The following is a 16,347-nucleotide window of genomic DNA, read 5'->3' as shown; positions in this document are numbered from 1 at the left end:
TGGTTAGGTTTATTCTAAGGTACTTAATTTTTTGTATGCAATTGTGAATTGGAGTGATTCTCTGATTTCATCCTCTGTGTTTGTTGTTAGTGTATGGGAAGGCTACTGATTTCTGTGTGTTTATTTTGTATCCTGCTACATGGCTATAGATGTTTATCAGCTCTAACGGTTTGTTGGTAGAGTCGTTAGAGTTAAAGCCAGCATCACCCTGATACCAAAAAGAACCCAAGAAAAGTGACAGACACAGGAAGAACATAAAGCAGCCACCAATTGTTGGCTAGCACATTCTTGAGCGTCAACAGGACAGACTGAAAAACGGTTCATTCACAGTGAAGGGGGAAGCTGGGAATAAACTGTGCATAATGCCAGCTCTCAGGACACTGAGCCAGGAGGATTGCTGTGAGTTAAAGCAAACCTGAGCTACATGGTGACTTCCAGGCCAGCCTACAATGTGATGCCCTACTGCAACAAATAAAAAAAAAAAAAAATGGATGAAATAAAAAACTTAAAACATTTTTCATGAGAGGTGGTGTCTGAGACCAAGGAAGAGTTCATCTGAATAGGGGACTGTAGTTATAAGAAGTATATTAGAAACCTGACATGATTATCTCAGGCTAACCTGTGGAAGACAGGTCATTCTGACAGATGAAAATCCGAACAAGCACCAGAAATGCGACCTTAGCCCCAGAAGGATTTGGCCCACCTCTCACCTTGCAGGAGAAAGTAGTCCGGGGCCGTGCGCTTCAGGGCGGCCTTGGCTTTCTCACTTCTCCAGTCCACTTCCAGAGCCTCTTTGACAGGGCAGAAAACCACTTTCTGTTGAAAAAAGCCAGAAGTGCTTAGGGATGAATAGCCTGGCTTTAAATCATAAAGCAGCAAAAGTCCTATAGCAAAGTAAGTATGGATGCAACACAGGAAGCAAGGTGACATTATCTCGCGCTGCTGCTTGGTGCTGGGGCCTGAGCGCAGAGCCCTACGAGTATATGCAAACGTATGCTCTATGACGTAGCTGCAGCCCTTGTCTCAAATCAAATCATCCTCAGAAACGCAGCAGCTCACATTGTATTTTTTTTTAATATTTATTTATTTATTTGAGAGCAACAGACACAGAGAGAAAGACAGAGAGGGAGAGAGAATGGGCGTGCCAGGGCTTCCAGCCTCTGCAAACGAACTCCAGATGCGTGCGCCCCCTTGTGCATCTGGCTAACGTGGGACCTGGGGAACCGAGCCTCGAACCGGGGTCCTTAGGCGTCACAGGTGAGCGCTTAACCGCTAAGCCATCTCTCCAGCCCTCACATTGTATTTTAAAATGTAAGTTACTGAAGAAGGAGAGATGGTTTAGCAGTTAAGGTGCTTGCCCAGGTTTGATTCCCCAGTACCCAGGCACCCCACAAGGGGTACATTTGCATCTGGAGTTGCTTTACAGTGGCTGGAGACCCTACAGTGCTCAGTCTCTCTTTCTTCTTTCTCTGCTTGCAAATAAGTAAATACAATGCAAGTTACTTATATTTTGCACAAGAGGTACTATTTATCCTGCTCTAAAACTCACAAAGAACAAATACAAAGAACAGTGTCTTCTTTTTGGTTTTTCCAGGTCAGGTCTCACTCTAGCCCAGGCTGACTTGGAATCACTATGTAGTCTCAGAGTGGCCTCAAACTCACTGGCAATATACACAGGTAAATAAATGGAAGTAGGCATAGCAGGACAGGCCTATAATGCCAGCACATGGTAGGAGGATCGTAAACTCAACACTGGCCTGAGCATTTTAGTGAGCCTTTGTCTCTCAAACAAGAAAACAAACACACACAATAGTGAAGATTTTATGTACATATGCAGTGCATACACACACCTACACACACTAACTGGCTGTGTCCACTGAGATGTCAAAAAAGCTGGGCACTGTGGTGCACAGTGGTAATCAGTAATCACAGCACCTGAGAAGAGAGGCAGGAGGATGAACAACTTGAGGGCTTAGCTACAGAGCAACCAAGACCAGAGCAGCATGAGCTACAAGAGTCCCTAACTCTAAAAACAAAAACACCACCACAGGTTACAAGTCTCAAACAGGGCAGGGCGTGGTGGTGCACGCCTTTAATTCCAGCACTGGGGGAGGCTGAGGTAGGAGGATCACTGTGAGTTTGAGGCCACCCAGAGATTATATAGCGAATTCCAGGTCAGCCTGGGCTAGAGTGAAACCCTACCTTGAAAAAAAAAAAAAAGTCTCAAAGAAGGGCTAGAGAGATGGCTTAGTACTTAAAGGTACTTGCTTATAAAGTTCAATTCCCCAATAACCCATAAGAAGCCAGAGGCACAAAGTGGCACACGCTTCTGGAGTTCTTTTGCAGTGACACGATGTCCTAGCATACCCATCTCCTCAAATTCTCATTCTCTCCTCTTTCCACCCTTCTCTCTGCTTGAAAATAAACTAAACACTTTAAAGAACAGTGTCAAGGAGATGACCGTTGGTAGCAGTAGGTACATGAAAGTCAGGATCTGGTTTCTAATCAGGACAACAGTTCTCCTTTGCCATGGCTTATTTCAAAGCGGGGCAGGTCGAGTATGAGAACAGCCCAAGGGCCTGGGGAGAGGGCTCGGGGTGTGGGCATAGGAGCCCGAGTAAGACCTCCGGCACCGCAGAGGCTGGCAACAGCCACACACTCAATACACGTGGAAGAACTCGAAAACCCGCCGCTCTGCTCCGGCCTCCCCGCACACGCACACGCACGCCACAAAGTGTGGGCAAGAGAAGCCTGAACACCTCAGTGTACCAGAAAGAGGGGCTTGAAGGAGGAAGGGGACAAGTCAAGAAAAAGTCCTCTTCAAGCCTAGCTTAAAGGGGCCACCACAGGCCAAACATGGGACAACCTGAGGACAAGAACAAATAGCAGTAATAGATATGACACATTCTAAGTAGAATCAGAGGCTGGGGCAACAGCTCAGTGGTAAAGTGTTTGCCAGGCAAGCATGCAGGTAAACGCTGGGCATAGCAGCAAGCATCTGTAATCATAAGCAATCCTGGTGTGGGCAGGGGGAGGCAGGGACAGGAGAATACCCGGGGCTTCTTGTGAGTTTCAGGTTCAGTGAGAGGCCCTATCATGTAAATGCCTGCAATCCCATGGCATTTGTAGCAAAAAGGGAGGCAGAGACATAATTGCATGGACGCTCACAAGCCAGCTAACCTGGCATGCAGCAGTGAGCCACAGGCCCGCCTGAGCTGGGCATGGTGGTGCACACTTTTAATCCCAGCACTCAGAAGGCTGAGGTAGGAGGATTGCCATGAGTTTGAGGCCAACCTGAGACTACATAGCAAATTCTAAGTCAGCCAGTGCTAGAGTGAGACCCTACCTAGAAAAACAAAAACTAACAAAACAGCAAGTCATATACTCAGCCTAGTGACATTTAATGCCTATTACAAAATTCCAGACCCTTCTTACAAATCTTAAAACAGATCCAGCCATCAGCAGTACCATTTGGGAATGCTGTCAGGAGGAGGAAACTAAGTTATGCCTGGTTCAAAAACTACTAAGAGGGCTGGAGAGATGGCTTAGTGGTTAAGGCATTTGCCTGTGGAGCCAAAGGATTCAATTCCCCAAGACCCAAGTAAGCCAGATGCCCAAGGGGGTGCACATGTCTGGAGTTCATTTGCAGTGGCTGTGCCCATTCACTCTCTCAAATAAATAAATGGAAGGATCAAACTGGAAACCCACACACTGCTCCCCCGGGCTCCCGTGGTGGGAAAGGCTCTGCACGTAAGTACAGCCGCAGCTCCTCAGACCCAGGCACTGGGCTGCCGGGGCAGAGCTGAGTTGCCCCTCTGGAGGCAGCTCAGGGAAGAAACCCTCAACGAAACTTGGGACAGTTCAGAGCTGTGCGGGAAGTGCAGTCAGGGGTTCCAGACATCCTGTGTGGTGTAGAACTGGACAGGAAGGGATGAGCTCTGGCAGGCACATTTCCTTGCCTTTGCAGAAGGTACCAGCAGGAGGAATATCAGGGAAGAAAGGAGGATACACTCCTTCCGGCTTGGACCCAAGCTCTCCCTCTCACTTGCAACCTTAGGCAAATGAACGGACTTCTTTCTCTTGGGCCTGTCTGTGGCAGGCCACTTTGCAGGATGTTCCCTGCTACCTGGAGAGGAGGTCCCTATGAGGCCAGTGAGGCTCTGTGTTGGAAACTGCCATGTGACCGCACAGGCTCATCCCTGTCCAGGGCAGGGCAGAGACGGCTGCAGCTTCCGCGGCCGCCAGCGCTCCCAGGCAGCTGAGCTCTCCGTGCGCTGGTCGTGAGCTGGTCTTTGGGTTCACTGCACTTATCTCGCACCTCTGGCACTGATGCTTCGTTCTCCCTGCCTCTGATAAATGCCACTTTGCACTGAACTCCCCACAGCCGATTACCGTTGCTCGTAACAATAAGACAAACCCCACAGGCTTTGCAAAGTAATACAAAATTTAAAAGGGGGATCGGGAGAGGTGGCTCAGAGGTTAAGGACACTTGCCTGCACAGCCATGGCCCCAGTTCAATTTCCCAATTTTCACATAAAGCCAGATGCACAGAGTGGTTGGTGCAGGTATCTAGAGGTTGTCTGCAGTGGCAAGAGGGCCCTGGTTCGCCCATTCTTTCTTTGTGAGTAAACAATTTAAAAAGAGAGAAAAAAATTTAAAACCTTTTTAAAAAAGCTAGATGGGGCTGGAATAGTGGTTAAAGCACTTGCCTGCAAAGCCTAAGGACCCAGGTTTGATTCCCCAGTACAAGGTGGCGCATACATCTAGAGTTTGTTTGCAGTGGGTAAAAGCCCTGGAGCGCCCATTCTCTCTATGTGCCTCTTCCTCTCTCTCTCAAATAAGTAACTAAAAAAATAAAAATAAAAAAGCTAGGTGGATTGCCAGGTGTGGTGACAAACTGTGTGTGCATGTGTGTGTGTCTTATGCCGAGAGCCACATGTACTTACCAAGCACCAAAACTGTGGCTAGTGGGGAAGAGGAAATCAGGTTTATAATAATAATAAAACTATTTAACGTTAACTCATTTGAATAGGCGTATGTGGCTCCGAGCTATTATAACAGCTATTTGTTTGTTCATTGTAAGGTCGGGTCTCACTCCAGCCCAGGCTCACACAGAACTCGCTCTGCAGTCCTAGGAGACTCAAACTCATCGTGACCCTTCTACCTCGGCCTCCAGAGCGCTGGGATTGAAGGCGTGCACCTCTACGCCCAGCTGGGGGCTTTTTAATCCTTATGGACATACTAGTAGCTCTGTGGTTATCTACTGGGGGGGGAGGGGGACAGAAAGAACACAGATGATAAGATTATCATGACAATACTGAGAATATTTTAGTTTCTAAGATGGGCAGTTTGTTTGGTATGAACCACAGCTGTATGGATGTGTCTTTTGCATGTCAAGCATCACAATTAGCTGCGCATAGTGGTATCCACCTGTAATTCCAAGACTTGGGAGGCTGAGGGAGGAAGATCGCCTGAGTTCAAGGCCAGTCTGGGCTACAGTGAGACCTGCCACCACACTCACACAAAGATCACTGACACATGCTAATAATCACAGAGGACTGGCAGGGTCTCACTGTGGCCCAGGCAGGCTGATACTTTCCCAACCCTGGAAAAAAGCAAAGAGGAGGAGGGAGGGAAAAGACAAGGGAAGAGACAGACACAGAGACAGCCTCTCCGCCCTCCCTTTATTGGAGCTCAGAAACATCCTCAGGAGACAGGACAGCATTCTCCACCTGGCTAACCATCCTACCTAAAGACCTGCTAGGAGCAATCCCCACGCTCTGCACGGGCATCTGCACACGCCCTCCCCTCCACCAGGGCTGACAGGCAGTTACAGCCATGAACCTCACAGTCTGGAGCTTGCAGTTCTGACGACTCGATGACATGAACTTCAGGTCAATGCCTGGGTCAGAGTGAGAACCTACCTTGAAATTAATTATGGACTTGGACAGTATAGGGGGCCTGGAATGAGATGTGAGTCCTACAGAAGACTTCCTGTCTACCCTCCCTTGGTCCTCTCAAATACCCAATGGAATTCCAACTTGAAGGATTGTATCCTGCTGGGGCCAAACACCTGCCAAAGACGTGTGCATTCTGCCTTTCTCGCTCCCTCTCCAGAGACTGCCCATCCTCGGGCCTGTGTGCCGGTGCTCCAAGGAAGCACGCGGGAGGAAGAGGTAGAAGGATCGCTGTGAGTTCAAGACCACCCTAGACTATACGGTGAATTCCAGGTCAGCCTGGATCAGAGGGAGACCCTACCTCAAAAAACTAAAAAAAAAAAAAAAGAAAAAAAAGAGGGCTGGAGAAGATGGCTTAGTGGTTAAGTGCTTGCCTGTGAAGTCTAAGGACCCTGGTTTGAGGCTCAATTCCCCAGGACCCATGTTAGTCAAACGCACAAGGGGGCCCACACATTTGGAGTTCACTTGCAGTGGCTGGAAGCCCTGGCGCGCCCATTCTCTCTCTCTCTCTCTCTCTGTCACACTCAAGTAAAGAAAGAAAGAAAAATGAAAAAAAAGCAAATATTTCCTGAAACTGAGTGTGCTAAGCATTGGACTAGTAATACATCAGTGAACAAAACCTTCCTTGGATCTAGGGAGATGCCTGAGCAGTTAAAGGTGCTTGCTCACAGAGCCTGCTGGCCTGGGATGGCACAGGCTTGATTACCCAGTACCCACATAAACCCAGATGCACAAAGGGGTACATACATCTGGAATTGGTTTACAGTGGCTCTGATGCACCTGTTCATTCTCTCTCCCACTGCAAATAAATTAGAAATTAAAAAAAAAAAAAATAGCTGGGGCCAGGCATGGTGATGCACGCCATTAATTCAAGCACGTGGGGGGCAGAGATAGGAGGAGCGGCGTGAGTTCGAGGCCACCCTGAGACTACATAGTTAATTCCAGGTCAGCCTCAGCTAGAGTGAGACCCTACCTCAAAAAACAAAAAAAAAAAAAAAGAGAGAGAGAGAGAAAAGAAAAAAGCTCAGCATGGCATGCTAATGCATGCCTTTAATTCCAGCACTTGGGAGGTAGAGGTTGGAGGACAGCTCTTGAGTCCAAGAACAGTACAAGCTATTGTAAATTCTATGTCAGGCTGGGCTAAAATCCTGCCTCAAAGAAAAAAATATATGTGCAAATGGCACTGAGAAATCCTGCTGGAACTGAGCTGAAAACCTCCTCCATGTAGACCAGCTGACAGAAAGCTGGAAGAAGCCATTCTGCATGCAGTTCAATGGGGGAGAGAGAGAGAAGTGAAGATGCTCAACAGTGGACACTGCAAGCCTTGTATTTGGCCAGCCAGGCCAGATGAGCCAACAGGTGCAACAGTGACACGCCTGTTACGGGGGAAACCAACTAACTGCCCTCTAATTGGACTGGAGGCCCGCTCCATGGGAGGGAATACATTCCTGATACTGAAAACATACAACAGGGGTAGTCATGAGCCCTGGGGTGTAACGTCTGCTGCTGTCTGGCTAAATGTATATACCATGCTCATTAAACTGCCCATTAAGCACTTCTCTTAAGTTCACACTCATGTATTAATGCTATTCTCACTTTTTGTTAGAGAAGCTTCTCTTTTCAGATGGCAGTGACCTTGGGATGCTCAGAAGACACCATGGTGCTGCAAAGTGCTCAGCACTAAGACACCTCTATCATACCTTCCAAGGCTCAAGGTCCACTGTGGAAGAGGTGGTGGAAAGAATATAAGAGCCAAAGGAAGGGTAGGACTCCTTACAATGTGCTCCTCCAGATAGAAAATGGCCTGGATATCCATGACCTCACAATACCTACACAACACCATCATAATAGGAAGAAAAGATCACCACATCAACATAAGAGAGTGATTGAGAAGGGGAGGAGATATGATGGAGAGTGGAGTTTCAAAGGCAAAAGGGGGGGGGAATTACCATGGGATATTGTTTACAATTATGGAAGTTATCAATTAAAAAACAAGCCAGGAGAAGCATACACCTTTAATCCCAGCACTTGGAAGGCAGAGATAGGAGGATCATGTGAATTTGAGGCCATCCTGAGACTACATTGTGGAATCCAGGTCAGCCTGAGGTAGAGAGAGACCTGACCTGGGGGTGGGAGAGGCCGTAGCTGGGTATGCTGGTACACGCCTTTAATCCTAACACTTGGGAAGCAGAGATAGGAGGATCGCCATGAGTTCGAGACCAGCCTAGGCACTACATAGTGAATTCAAGGTCAGCCTGGACTAGAGTGAAATCCTACCTGGTGTGATGGGGGGGAGACCAGGCCAGGCCTGGTGGTGGTGCTTTAATCCTGGAGGAGGAGTAGGAGGATCTATATTAGTTCAAGACCAGCCTGGGCACTACACAGTGAAACACAGGTCAGCCTGGGCTACAGTGAGACCCCACCTCAAAAAAACCAAACCTGGGCTGGAGGGATGGCTTCGCAGTTAAGGAATTTGCCTGCAAAACCAAAGGACCTAGTTAAATTCCCAAGACCCGTATTAGCCAGATGCACAAGGGAGCGCACACATCCAGAGTTCATTTGCAGTAGCTAAGGCCCTGGTGCGCCCATTCTCTCTCTTCCTCCCTCCCTCTTTCTCTGTCAAATAAATAAATAAAAACAAACACACACACAAATCCAGAACAGTGAGTAGCAACATGTGAGTATGGCAATGGCCTTTTTTTTTTTTTTTTCCCCCAACGTAGCATTTTGCTTTAGCCCAGGCTGACCTGCCTGGAATTCACTATGTAGTCTTTGGCTGGCCTTGAGCTCATGGCAAGCCTCCTACATCTGTCTCCCAAGAACTGGAATAAGAGATGTGCCACCACACCCAGTTGGGCAATGGCCTTTTATGCTACGGTTTTCCAGCAGGACCCAAACTAACATGTTTTTATCTCATCCTCCTTAAAAAAAAAAAAAAAAAAAAAAACTTGTAATTATCCTAGAAACTCCCATTACTTTTGATTTGTAAGTGGTTCGGCAATCTATGACCTCAGCCACACCTGTCCTGGCCACTGACTTTCTCCTGACTTCTCCACCAGCTGCAGACTGAGGTGCCAGGTCTAGTGCCAGGCACATAGGAGGTACTCTACGGAGGGCACTCGGGGCAGCCTTGGAGTGAGGAGAGCCAGCGTGGCCCTGCCCCTCGCTCTGTCCCATGGGTTTCATCTCAGTGAGCCCAGATTCAACTCACACACTTCCCTGGGCCCCGCTTTTGGCTGCTTCCTCACCACCTCATCTCTCTCCCTCCTTCATTGCTGTGCGTCAGTGTGGGCACCGATGGTGCCAAGAACCTGGCTGCTGAGCTGTCTCGTAACTGCTCCTGGGCACGGGAAGCAAACAAGCTCCTGAGCACTCACTGCCGGGCCAGCCCTTTCCTACCGTCTTTGCCTGCTAGATGCCTAGATGGTGTGACAGCCACAAGCTGGTTTTCCTCTTGCTTTCTGAAGTTTCTAATTTAAGAGCACAAAGTGCGCCCTGAAGCCGAGGTGCCTGTAACATCTGCCTGAGGCTGGGAAAGCAGGAGGTGAAGGGACTCTAACCCAAAACTGCACAGGACATAGGAAGGGGCGGCTGCCCCGCCCCCAGCCTGCAAGCCCAACTGGCTATTCTACACAATTCAGTCTAAAGGGTGGAACCTAAGTCAAGAAATTTCTGGACTGGAGAGAATTTTGAAATCCCAGGGTGTTCTCTGTCCAAATGGAGGCGGCATTACTGCCAGGTGACAAAGGAACAGGACGGGCCCAGCGCAGCTGCCCTTACTCTGCTCTTGGTGAGGCACACAAAGGCAAGGTCTGGAATGCGGGTTGTGGGGAGGAATGTGCTGCATGCCGCGCACCCCCAAGGGCCCAGGCTGGAAGCCGGCTGCACTGTCCACTTGTAACAGCTGACTAACAATGCCAGCTGGAGAGTATTCTGATGCCTTCAAATCCAGCCCGGCGGGAGGAAGCTGCGCAAGAGGCCCAGTGCCACATTCCCTCATAGTGCCACATTCCCTCATAGTGCCACAGAGCCTCGGGATGAAACACCGGGGCCTGGGCTGCCCAAATTCCCTCACAGAGTCCCAGGGTAAAACACCACGGCCTGGGCTGCCCACATTCCCCTCATAGTGAGATAAAGTGGCTCCGAAAGAGGCCTCCAGATTCACCCCAAGGGGGCAAGTGATGGGGCAAGTGAAGACAGGGAGAACTCCGGCTGTGAAGGGCTCTCTATTAGAATGCCAAAGGCACGCCTCAATCAGAGAAGACCCTTGAGCCATGAAACCCTTCACAACAAAGTCAAGTGTCACACTTGTAAGAAGGCATGATTTATAAAGTGACAGGTCCCACAAAGCTCCTTTTGTACTCCTCCTCTTTGCTAACAATTTCTCTCCCCTTACTAAACTCATGGAGCTATTCAGAGAAAGCCTGACTGGGCCTCAAAAAAGAAAAAGAAGGAAAGTGCTGGAGAAATGGCCCAGCAGTTAAGCACTTGCCTGTGAAGCCTAAAAACCCCAGTTCGAGGCTTGATTCCCCTGCATTAGCCAAATGCACAAGGGGGCGCAGGTGAATTGCAGTGGCTGCAGGCCCTGGTGCACCCATTCTGTCTCTCTCTCTGCCTCTTTCTCTCTCACTCTCAAATAAAGGAAGGAAGGAAGGAAGGAAAGGAGGCAAGGTTTGACCCAAACACCCATGTTCACCATGTATTACTGTGGTCCTGTGAAGAAACACTGAAATTAGGGTGACCTTTCCTTCGCTTAGTCCAGAGGTATACTGAATTATCATTCCACGAGGCAGTCCCTACCTTCCAGGTTTAACACAGCCAGGAGAGTATGGGAGAGTGAGGGGGTGAGTAGACACAATTTAGACTAACCCACACCATGGCCCTCCCCCCAAGGTCTCCCTGTGCTTATTTCTGTCATTTCAACTGCAAGCACGCCACAGCGTTTGTGAGCTCAGCTCCTCCCACTGCACGTACCTTCTTGACCATGGTTGTTTCAGATGAATCAAGTTTTGCTCTCTTGGTATCAGGACCATCTTCTACTCCTTGGTTGACCTTGGCAACTTTGGTTTTCTCTCTACAGGGTGACAGGGGGAAGAAATCAAGCTCTGCCTGCAAAATCATGTCATCAAGTCAACTCAGAACAGGATGGTGGGTAAAAGAAAAGCTTTGGAGTCAGAAAGGCCTGGGTTCACCTCCCAGCTCTGCCACTGACGATGTGCTCAGCTATGGGAGCAGCAGACCCCAGCAAGACTCTGGTAAGAGAATAGTGCTGGCTACTGAGTACGCTGTCTAGCGTGCACACTGCCAGGAAGTGTAAAGAACTGCTTGGCATGCATTCTCCTGGAACCATGATCGAACAAGACAACCGTCCTTCCTCCCCTCTGCTTTAAGAAGTTTGCGTTAGCCGGGCGAGGTGGTGCACGCCTTTAATCCCAGCACTCGGGAGGCGGAGGTAGGAGGATCACTGTGAGTTCGAGGCTATCCTGAGACTCCATAGTGAATTCCAGGTCAGCCTGGGCTAGAGACCCTACCTCAAAAAACAAAAACAAAAACAACAAAAAAAAAAAGGTTGCGTTAAAATAACTGAGGCTCCTTTTCATCACTATGATTTTATCTAGTTATGTAATAGGACTCAGTAACTAGACATTCCTGAAGCCAAATGATGCCTAGAGTTAGGAGATGGTATAAGCGTATTTATCCTTCTTGACTTTACCGGCAGGCAATCTGCAGACCAGAGAAGCACAGTGACTTGATTGAGAAGCTGAGCAAACCAGAGCACACGCACCCTGTAGTCAAACAGCTCGTGCGCTTTAACGACACTGTATCCCCGGCCATCTGTCATCTAGAGCTACGAGTAAGGAGCCCTGCAGGTCCTGTCACGCCAGAACCAGCCGGGTCTACAGACTCAATGCGCTAAGTGAAGGATCAAGTGTGTCTGTTCCACCAGAGGAGGCTAGGGACCTTGGCACCTTTCCCTGGTAGACTGGCTCAATGTGCCTCCTGCGTTGCACATTTAATGAATGGGCACTGGCTTTGCTGCCACTCAACATGGAAATGTAGCACAAGCTAGGGAACAAGGGTTAACAAGACATGCAAGCCTTCCCTGGGCAGAAGAGGAGGCTTCAAAAGCAGAAGGCCAGGCAGACCAACGGCCGTGTGGTGTGTGGGCTGCACAAGTACTTGCTTTAGGCATTGGATTAGACCATCCTTCAAGGGCAGGGGCTGTATCTCTTCTAACTGTGAGCCCACAATCCATCACACACAGCACGTGGTTAGTAACTTGGTTCCAGAAGGTTCTAAGTATTATAATGTGTTACTTGTCTTAGGTGGTTCGTTGCCTACCAGGAAATAAGAATAAATTCTACGAGCATTTTCTCACTTTGCTCTTCTTCCAGCACTTACTCTACAAACTCATGCTCTCCAAGATTGGCAAAGGTGTACCCATGGTATCCAAAGACATCGCCGGTGAAAAACTTGATGCTGTTTTTGTGACAGATCTGGTCAACTTTCACTATAACATCCCTGGAGCAGCAAGTCAGGCACACCTGTGGAAAGACAGAAGTGACTGGTGTGGAGTGCTGCTAACCCTGGTGTCAGACAAATCTAAACAGACTCTCTGGACTCCTTTAAGCCGGTTTAAACTGGTATGACAGGTTCTCTGAGTGCTGTGGTTAGAAGACAAAAGAAGAGCTGCAGGTCTCAGTGTGTAAAATGTAAAATGATGATGTAGCCGCTTTGCATGACCAAAGAAAGGGGCTCAGCTAGAAAATAAAACCAAAAAGTGAATTTGTTTCCCCTAAGCTATGAATATATGTAAACCACATTTGAGTGTTTTAAACTACATAGTGAGTTCCAGATCAGCCTGGGCTAGAGGGAGACCCTACCTCAAAAAAACAAACAAACAATAAATAAATAAATAAAAATAAAATAAAATACATCCAGGTCTAGAGGGGCTGTAGACATAGCTTAGCGGTTAAGGCATTTGCCTTCAAAGCCAAAGGATCGTGATTCAATTCTCCAAGACCCACATAAGCCAGATGTACAAGGGGCACATGCATCTGGAATTCATTTTCAGTGGCTGGAGGCCCTGGAGTGCCCATTCTCTTCCCCTCTCTCCTTGTCTCAAATAAATATTTTTTTTTTTTTTCTTAAAGAAATAGGTCTAGAGAAATAGCTTAGCAGTTAAGGCATTTGCCTGCAAAGCCAAAGCACCCAGGTTACATTCTCCAGTACCCACATCAGCAAGATGCACAAGACACGTGTGTCTGGAGTTCATTTGCAGTGCCTGGAGGTCCTGGCACACCCATTCTCTCTCTCTCTCTCAAATAAAAATAATAATTAAATTTAAAAATGAATTAAAAAATAGAAACAAGAGGCTGCGGAGACGGCTTAGAAGTTACAGGTATTTGCTTGCAAAGTCTGCTGGCCCAGGTTCCATTTCCCAGCCACGCATGTGCAGGTGGACAGGCATTTTCTGCAACAGCAGGAGACCCTGCGACAGACAGACAGACATACACACTGCATGCAAATAAATTATGTGAAACCAAATAAGTTAGAAAAATAAATCCAGGTTTATTTATTATTGTTTTTATGGGGGGGGGTTGGCTTTTTCGGGTCTCACTCTAGCCCAGGCTGACTTGGATATCACTCTAGTTAGTTCCATAAACACATAGCAATCCTCCTTTATCTTCCTTCCAAGTGCGGGGTTAAGGGCCTGCATCACCACATCTAGCTTGTTTTATTTACTTATTTATTTTATTTACTAGAGAGAAAGGCAGAGAGTGGGCACCCCAGGCCTTCGGCCTCTGCAAAGGAACTCCAAACACATGAGGCACCTTGTGCATCTGGCTTATGTGGGTCCTGGGGAAGTGAACCTGGGTCCTTTGGTTTTGCAGGCAAGTGTCTTAACCTCTAAGCCATCTCCCCAGCCCCCCCCCCCAACTTCTTTTGATTGATGTGAGGATAAGCAAGTCCTGAGGAGATTACTTTTCCAGAGATCATGAAGTGATACCTTACCTGAAATTAAGGACAAAAGGAAAAGTTATAGAGTAAGTGACCTTCCATTCTGACTTAAGACAATGAAATGAATCACATCACACATTATCTGTCTTGTTCTGGGGCCTCTCAGCTTCTATCTCAACAGCTAAGTATTTATTGGAAATGGCTCAAAAGTTCGAGACCACAAAACACAGCTTTCAGGAAAAAGTTTTGTAACCCATGTCAAAAGGAAACTTCTGAACTGCACATGCTTGCTCCTGAACACAAGGCCACTTACACTTGATAGACCCTCTTTGTTTTGTCTAGCAACCTGGCTACTGAAATAACACTAGACAAATAGGCTCCTTTAGTGTTCCCAAGCATGAAGCCACCCAAGGGGAGAAAATATCTCCAAAAAGTAAAAGAACTGGAAATGGTGGCACACACCTATAATCCTAGTACTTGGAAGGTGGGCAGGAAGATCAGGAGTTCAAGCCAGCCTCAGTGCCATGAAACCCTGTCTCAAAACAAACAATCACAATCAAACAAAGGTAAAGAAGTCAGCCACAAGGAAAACAGGAGTGTTAGTGCCTCTAACTTAAGCAAGGTGGGACCTGGAGTAGGAGGACCAGCCTAAGCTACAAAGGAAGTCAGGTCAGCCCGAGCTTTCCAAACAACCAGTCACAGAGAACCACTGATCACTCAGAATGCTGCAGTCAAAGGTGAGTGGAACACAAATGGCCTGGAGTCACACTTGCCCAAATATATGTCTTATACTGGCTCCATGCTTCTCTAAGTCTCCACGTGTAAGCTAGATGTGACGGTTCAGCCCTGCTACACTCAGGACGCTGAGTCACCTTTAGTACAGTTAGTTCCAACTTAATAGACCCTGCATAAAAATAAGTTACAGGGCTGCAGAGATGGTTTAGAGGTTAAGATGATTGTCTGCAAAACCTAAGGACCCAGGTTCAATTCCCCAGGACCCATATAAGCCAGGCGCACAAGATGGCACATGTGTCTAGACTTTCCAGGGGCTACAGGCCCTGGCCTGCCCATTCTCTCTCTCTCTCTGCCTCCTCTTCTCTCTAATAAATAAATAATAAGTATTAACTGAAAACCCAATCAAAAGCCTATGGTGGTGGAGGTCATGAGCATTGAGAGTGTAATGCCTGCTCTTGAATGGCATGCACATATTATGCCCACCACACTGCCCTGTAAGCACTTTACACAACCTTCACACCCATATGTTAATGCTACTCTCACTTTTGGTTAGAGAAACTTTTCTGAGATGGTGTTGACCACTGGGATGACCCCAAAGACACCGCAGTGCAGAGAAGATGTGACAGAGTGCTCAGCACTGAAACATCTCTATCACACCTTCCAGGGCACAAGGTCCACTGGGGAAGTATTGACAGAATGAACATAAAAGCCAAAGGAAGGAAAGGACTGCTTACAATGCAATTGTCCAGACAGCAATTGGCCTGGGTATACATGACCTTGCAGTGCCTAGTACTACCTCCACAAGACCCTCATAATAGGAGGAAAAGATGATGATAGGAAAATAAAAAAGAGACTAATGGGGGAGGAGAGATGGCTTAGAAGTTAAGGCAGTTGCCTGCAAAGCAAAGGACCTTGGTTCGATTCCCAGGACCCATTTAAGCCAGATGCACAAGGTGGTGTATCTATCTGGAGTGCGCCCATCCTCCCTCCCTGTCTCTCTCTCTCTCTCTCTCTCTCTCTCTCTCAAACAAATAAAAATTTAAAAATAAGTATTTTTTTATTTTTCTTTGTACAGAGGTTATGTATTCTGGATGTTTTTTAGAAAAGGAAACATTTTAAGACCTACAAATTGACTTTACCAGTCACCAGTGGGCTAATTATTTTCTCCGTAATCCCTGAAATTTCTCTAAATTACATACTTAACATAGAAACTGGATTGTTTTGTATATAAGACTGCTTCCACCTTAAATGCTTTCACAAGTATGTAGTTTCTTGTACATGATATTCTTAGATATTAGTGCATGAACTCATTTTATAAACTCTCAGACTGTATTGTCATGTAAAATATGTACAGTATTAATGTCAACCATCTCTTAAAACCTGGCCTATAAATATTGTTGTATAATTTCTCTGGTCAGAAACATTTGGACTAAGTAGTGCCACTTGGGTCAGGTTTTCTTCAGTGCCATTTAGCAGACAGTCTTAGTCTATGCAACTAGCAGAATGTCACTTTCAAACATCACATCAGGGGTTCTTTACTGTTGTGGAGCCCAGCAAAATTAGTGGGACAGGGCTGGAGAGATGGCTTAGCGGTTAAGCGCTTGCCTGTGAAGCCTAAGGACCCCGGTTCAAGGCTCGGTTCCCCAGGTCCCACGTTAGCCAGATGCACAAGGGGGCGCACGCGTCTGGAGTT

General features: G+C 47.4%; 1 protein-coding gene across 1 annotated transcript in view; it reads right to left on the bottom strand.

Annotated features, from left to right (window-relative positions):
• The window catches only part of Sae1 (SUMO1 activating enzyme subunit 1), a 75,742-nt gene that overhangs the window by 44,943 nt on the left and 14,452 nt on the right, over positions 1-16,347 (bottom strand). Inside the window, exons 4-6 of the mRNA XM_045134295.1 lie at positions 12,360-12,502; positions 10,932-11,031; positions 711-816 (exon numbers count right to left, since the gene is read on the bottom strand). Of these exons, the coding sequence (XP_044990230.1) occupies positions 711-816; positions 10,932-11,031; positions 12,360-12,502 (349 nt within the window). The remainder of the gene's footprint in view (positions 1-710; positions 817-10,931; positions 11,032-12,359; positions 12,503-16,347) is intronic.

Source organism: Jaculus jaculus, chromosome 14 (genome assembly GCF_020740685.1).
Source record: "Jaculus jaculus isolate mJacJac1 chromosome 14, mJacJac1.mat.Y.cur, whole genome shotgun sequence".
Lineage (NCBI taxonomy): Eukaryota > Metazoa > Chordata > Mammalia > Rodentia > Dipodidae > Jaculus > Jaculus jaculus.
Note: the sequence above shows the minus strand (reverse complement) of the source record. Positions and strands in the feature narration are given on the sequence as shown.